Source organism: Aplidium turbinatum, chromosome 9, assembly GCF_918807975.1.
Source record: "Aplidium turbinatum chromosome 9, kaAplTurb1.1, whole genome shotgun sequence".
Taxonomy (NCBI): domain Eukaryota; kingdom Metazoa; phylum Chordata; class Ascidiacea; order Aplousobranchia; family Polyclinidae; genus Aplidium; species Aplidium turbinatum.
Window position 1 is genome coordinate 4,168,147 of NC_137480.1, and position 6,512 is coordinate 4,174,658.

The following is a 6,512-nucleotide window of genomic DNA, read 5'->3' on the forward strand; positions in this document are numbered from 1 at the left end:
AACAAAGTGGAATGGTACCGTACATAAGTCAATTAACTACAAAGAACAACACAAAATGATTGGATAGTGAAACTTCACGCTTAACTTCACTTGCCCTGTCATGAATCATCAGGATTAATGTATTTTCTGGAGATCAGGAAACTAAAACAATGCAAGTAAAATATTAAAATATTAGTTTAATTCCTTATATATTATAGCAACCAAAATCGTTCTAAAATGAAAGTTATTGAAGATAGGGTAAAAAAACAAGTACAGGGAAAATAAAAACAACTGTCTGTTTTTACCCCAATACATTGTGTAGCTTTGGAGAATAAGACAACATAGAATAGAATGAAAGGTTAACAGCATTCAAAATTGAAGTACTGTACTGGATTACAATCATACTAAAATATCATGTAAATACACATAAAAAGATTGCTTTCTTTAACCCAATTTTGGATGTTTAAAAAACTTAAATTGAAGGTGCTAAAGAAAGTAGACTTTATAGCCGACTTTGGTCATGTAACGTGGTTTATTGCTGCAAATCAACCAGATGAAGAAATTTTTAAGGTCTGAGTAAGTGATCTTGATCTTTAAGATTACCAAAACTGGTGATCTTGCCCATCTTTGGTAGTCAGAAATAAAAACAATTGAAAATCAATAATATACTAAACATGAAATCTAATGATAATAATCTAATAATATATATATGTGCCATATTTGATGCAGCATGAATATACATGTGGTACTGTTGTGCAAAAGTTATACTGTTTGTGACATATATAAAAAAATTCAAAATGGAAGATACTAAAGCAACCTCACAGAAGAGGTTGTCTACAGATGAGTCCAATGCAAAAAGAAGGCCAAACGAAATCTCCTCTAATTTGTCTCAAAAGCCTGTGGTAGTTGACAAGGCTTATGAAGGAATCAGGTGGGTTGCAAATTTTGTATGACTGGGTTAAAAAGCCTAATTTTGAGAAATTTAATAGTAATATAAAGTTTAATAGTCTTTATCTGCAGACACTGGCATATATATGATATATTTTATAACAAGAATGAAATATTTGTGAAATGTAAGAGAATTCAACACAATCAAAAATTAGATACTTGCATCTACCAGGCCATCTATTGAATGATTGACACATTCAGCTGTTGAGGAAAGTAGTAGCCTAAATGGAAATTTACTATTCCCAGCATCCATCTTTATGGGATATTGTGCGGAGTGCTGTCTGACTATGGAAAGAGAATCATGCTTTCCTTGGTCATGTGACACATTTTGTGTGAAAATAAGTTTGTTTTATGGCCAATTTCTTTTTTCCATTCTAGTATGATGACTGCACAATTGCACATCAACAATCAACATTATGTTTATTTGGCAAAAATCATCTTTTCATGCAAACTGTAACATCTTATACATCAGATATGTTTGTCTAAAGTTTACAATATGATATTTGTTGTATCGCACCATGTTTTGTGAGTTGTGACTGTGTTACCATTTTCGCTAGCGTACCCAAACATTTATTTATGCACATTTGTATTAAATGCTTCAATGTTTTGCCACCTTTTCCCGTTCGTATTCATGCTTGTATATAATACTTATTGCAGCCAGCTGCTACTATTTCTTCAACATACAATACTAATTTGAAAAGAAATGGTATGCATAATATACAATACATAATACGTTTTGTTTAATTTCAAATGCATTTTTCACACCCTTGTGATCAAGAGATGTATATCTGGAACAACCGTTGCAGTAACAGAAATGTCTCCCCTAATACTTTTTTTTTTTTCAACAGAGGTCATGAATGTCATATTCTTTTCCATTTTTTTACTGTTTTTGGAATTAGCTTCTTGATAGGAGTTATGCTCATTCATCTTAGCCTTTGGAGAAATGTAAGTATCTTTTGACTTATTAATTGGAGCAACTAGTCTATACCATACGATATTGGAAGCATTGTTTTAGCTACTGGTGTACGACTGTACGTAATTAGTTCTTGTGCCAAATTTTATTTTGAGTTTAAATCAATTAATTTATTTAAATGCATATATAATGTATAACCTGCTTATCAAGTCTATGTTTAATAACACCACCTGTTATGAAGTCGCTTATCCAGTTCTGAATTAGTCTACTGCACATCATAGTTATGGTAACTTTTAAACACATTTGCTTCAAATTAGTTGAAAAATATTTGAAGTTCAGCATTTAACAATCTTCACTTCGTTATGCTACTGGCCTAGTTCTTAGTTTGATTGGCTGATTGATCACAAACCAACTCGCATTTTGCCATGTGAGGCAAGTTGATGTTTTGTTTTTTAAATGTGGCTGAAGCGTTACAACTTGACACTTTATTCATTACATGTTCCACAGAAATAATTGTGTTAGCAAAAAAGACTGCGTATTTACTCTGGTTGTTATGCATAGTACTGACTGGCATGCATACATTTTTCAACTTTTTTTCGACCAAGTAGATCATTCTGTCGGCCATTGTCATCTATGTGAACAGGAGTGTTACTTGCACTTGGCAGTGTAGTTCTATAATCTATATGCCACCATGTTAATTTGTGGATGGTGTATAAAACTAGGACGATATCCAAATCTATCTCACTGTATTGGAAGAATTGACAACTTTTTTGTACTTTGTCGTCATTTAAAACTAGGTGACAAGGTTTGTCACAGCACAATGTACTCTCAGTTGACGTGACTTAAGCAAACACATTAAAATAAAAACTTTCTCACACATATCCGGTAGTCCTCGTGGGTTAAGTAGCGACAAAGGAAGCAGAATGCACGCAATTTGATATCATGCTTTGATCTGAAACAGATTTCATACTTGGTAAACGAAATTAAAGTTGTTTTACCATCACATCGCTTTTGAATAAGACACGGCGCGTGTGGCAAAGCACGATTTGCAAGCGGAAGTGGCCAGCACAGGATGAATCGCGAACATCTGCACTCCTTTTTTATTTTCACAACTTTAAGTTTAACCCTGGTAATCTGATATTGTTTGTAATGATCTGTAAATTGAATTTTTAAAATGAAAATTATAATATCCCCCTTATTTAGATATTTAGTTTCATTTTAAAACAATTAATATAGCAGTGTCCTTTAATTAAGTCCACCTCGAGACCGGATAATTTTGGGCTTTCTAAGTTGGGGACATTTTCTGCCACTTCTACATGTTCAGTATTCCGGACTAGACCAAATTAGACTATCAGCTTTATAAAAAGTGTTCAATGCCAAGCGAATTATATCAAATCTACTTGCTTGTCACCTAAACACCTACTGCCTGTTTGACCGTAATTAGGATTATCAGAAAGTTCTTAATTAGCTAGAAGTAGTGTTTTTATTTTAAATATATGATACAATTTCGCTTGAGACATTTCTTATTTTGTTTTTTCAGTCTCATTTGAATATTTCAAATCAAACTTTTGTTCCATCCCACCCCGTTTCCCGAGACACTGATCACATCAATGACATGAAAGAAGTCAATGCCTCGTCAGTCAACTTCGTCAACGACGTGAGCAACATTTGGGCAATTCTGAAACCCACTTTATATTATACTGGGAACTACTTTCATGAACAGTCTCAAAACGTTTCCGAAAGAGTACTGCACACGTAACAGCATACCGTTCTAGGGCACTCATTTATGTCGACTTCACATACCAGATCGTGAATTAATGCTGGAAGTTGAAAGCTGGCGTCCTTGTAACATGGAATTTCACTTGCAATGGTTTCGCCGATGCAATGGATACGCCGATGAAAAAGTGTCGAAATTTCATAATTATAATATTGCGCAATATATGTTAAAAGCATGTTTTAATTCCATATTTTGTATATTACAGCATAGCAGCGCTTTTTTGTGCTGTATCATGTTTTAAAGGATGGTATATTTTGAGTCGATGCGTTACTCTAATTGTGAGGCCAAATTGTTGTGCTTGAACGGGAAAAGTTTTTGGGATTATTGAGTTTAAATACCATAAGCTTAAACTTGCATAACTATTTCACAATGTCATAAATTCATACAATATTTGAATTGAGGTGCACAGCAAATTATGTGTGGTATCATTAGCATGGTGCTTTTGCCATGGGAAATAAAGTTGTATGGGTGAATGTAGCTACCTTTTCTTTGATCAGCTTTGAAAGCTTGAACATGCAAAACTATATTCGTTGAGAAATAAGTCGATACAACTTCTTAACACACTAATAGGTTTTGCATGATTTATTGTTGTACGAATAATAGCATTTAGCGGCATCTAGAAAATTGCAATTGTGACAAAAAGCACATTTGATTTGGAAATTTTCGCGATCAAAGCTCTTATTTTTGTTGCACGGATACTTTTGTTGGCCGCTGGAACGACTACAGCTTTGGGCGACGAGCTGTTCTTGTACTGTATTGATGAATTTGTGTTTTATATATATAGATTTGTTCCATTATTTGAATTTATATTATGTTTACACACGTAACAATACAAAAAATAACATTGTTATAATCTTTGCTTTTTCACTAAAGCTTCTTCCGAGCACGTTATGTTGCTTTACATACATTTACTACTGAATTTGCAATCTACCAAAGCGTGGCGCCACATTGATTTGTTGATTGGGTTACTGCAATTTGACGATCAAGATTAATCGAAAGATAGTATTGTTGATACATCTAGTGACCCCAATCACTTTGTACACTCCAGATATGTTGCAACTGTTATGTTTGTGAGTCAAATGAAATCTCACAATACACACGCAACGGAGTTGAGTCACAGTGTTACCTCATCTTTCGATAAGAAACCCCTGATTTCGATCAAATCGTAAGGAATCTCACAACCCAATCTCCTTTTCTGATTTCTCAAAAATGTCATTAACATTCAACACAGTGATGCGATAACTAGATGGGTCTTTCACGTTATATACAACTTCAACTATTTGTTTCTCGACTTGGTTAAACTCGTGTGAACATTTTCCTTCTTCAGCAGCAGTCCACTCCACTTGGAAAGTTTTATTCAACCATCATGTCATCAACTCAGTCAACCATTATGCTGTCGTCGCGCGTATAGGCCTACAACTGCCGATTCATTGTTGTAAATTCCTATTCCAAAAGTAACTTTGGACGTCACGAAATAGCTTAATATTGTTTTTGCAAAATAAAACGTTCAATTGACGACGCAAGACATCAACACTGCGTTGTTGAATGACACGTTTGGAAATCTTTCATCTTGGAAACGCATTGGTTGCTCTATTGTCTGCATTGTTTGAAGTATTACCATACTTACAATAGTGTTGTCAACAGTAGTGTTATTAGCTTCTTTGTGCCTTTTTTTATCGTTTATCCCATATTATCAGTTAAAACGAAATATGAAAAGTGACCGCTAAATATCATACTCTACGACATTCATAAACGTATCTTTTCATCGACCTTGGTAACAATTTCAAAAACATTGTCATGCACATGTGACGTCACACAACGAGGTTATCAGCTCATTTTGCTGTGGAGTGAAACGCAATGATTTAATAAAAGTGTCAAACCATGTGATTAAGTGTGTAGCCTAATTTGACTGTGGCTAAAACGTAGCTGACAGGACAACTGTAAAATCCTTGTTAAACTTTGTGGTGTCATCGATCTAACTCGGCTACACACTTGTGTCCGAGGAAACAAAGTGTATGTCATTATTTGTAACAGCGTGGTTCATCTGGTTTTAAAAGTTTATGGTTTGCAAAGTTGTGAAAAGAGGCATTTGCATTATATAGGCCTACTGTCGTAAATAATGCAAATGTCAAGTTCTAAGTGGATGTGTTTTTAATTTAACGTATACGAAGGCTAGTAGGCTGTGACACGATAAGCGGTAAATTTCACTCATGCTCCAGCCAGTAGCCTACATGCACCAGCAGATAACTTATTCAAGCAACCTCAAATGTATTAAAAATTTGTTAACAGGGAACAATGCGCCCGGCTCAAAATCGCGCGGCGCTCGTTCGACTCTCGGGGTGTGCGCTTGAGCAACGCATTTCAGAACTGCTCTCTATTTAGTAGCACCCAGTTCCCAGTGAATGGAATAATTCCCCTGCAATGAAACTTCAACAATAGGAAAACTTCACTCTGTCAATCTCGGTAACCGGCCCTGCGTCAAGAGCCTCTACAAGTAGGCTATGCAAAACTATAGGAATAACCAATCAAGGCTTTGTCAGTCCGAGGATAAAGATTCAAAACCAACCAGGCTTGGCTTACAAACATTCAACAATGTTTTTTTAGTTAGGTCTATTCCGTAAGCCACACTCAAATTACACAGTACAGCCGAAATATATTGGTTGATAGGGTAGGCCTCCCAGGTCAACTGTCTCTCGATAATCGAAAGCATCTTTGTCGGCGGCAGTGGCCGAGTGGTTAGCGCGTTGGGCTCGCAGTCGAGAGCCTGCATGTTCGACTCCAGCCACCCGCACTTGCTGTTGTTTCTCTGGGCAAGAAACTTTACGATAATTGCCTCTACCCAGTGATCGATTTCGAGTAATGCGTAGTACCCAATTAAAGTCATAAGTAGAGTAG

The 6,512-nt window shown here is 35.5% G+C and overlaps 1 protein-coding gene across 1 annotated transcript; it reads left to right on the forward strand.

The window, feature by feature from the left end:
• Window positions 1-716: 716 nt before the first annotated feature.
• LOC145777295 (uncharacterized) lies at window positions 717-5,504 on the forward strand. Its single transcript, XM_082588646.1, has 3 exons — window positions 717-910; window positions 1,776-1,872; window positions 3,381-5,504. Exons 1-3 carry the CDS (start codon window positions 720-722, stop codon window positions 3,597-3,599), a joined length of 507 nt encoding a protein of 168 aa, XP_082444772.1. The 5' UTR covers window positions 717-719; the 3' UTR covers window positions 3,600-5,504.
• Window positions 5,505-6,512: the final 1,008 nt, after the last annotated feature.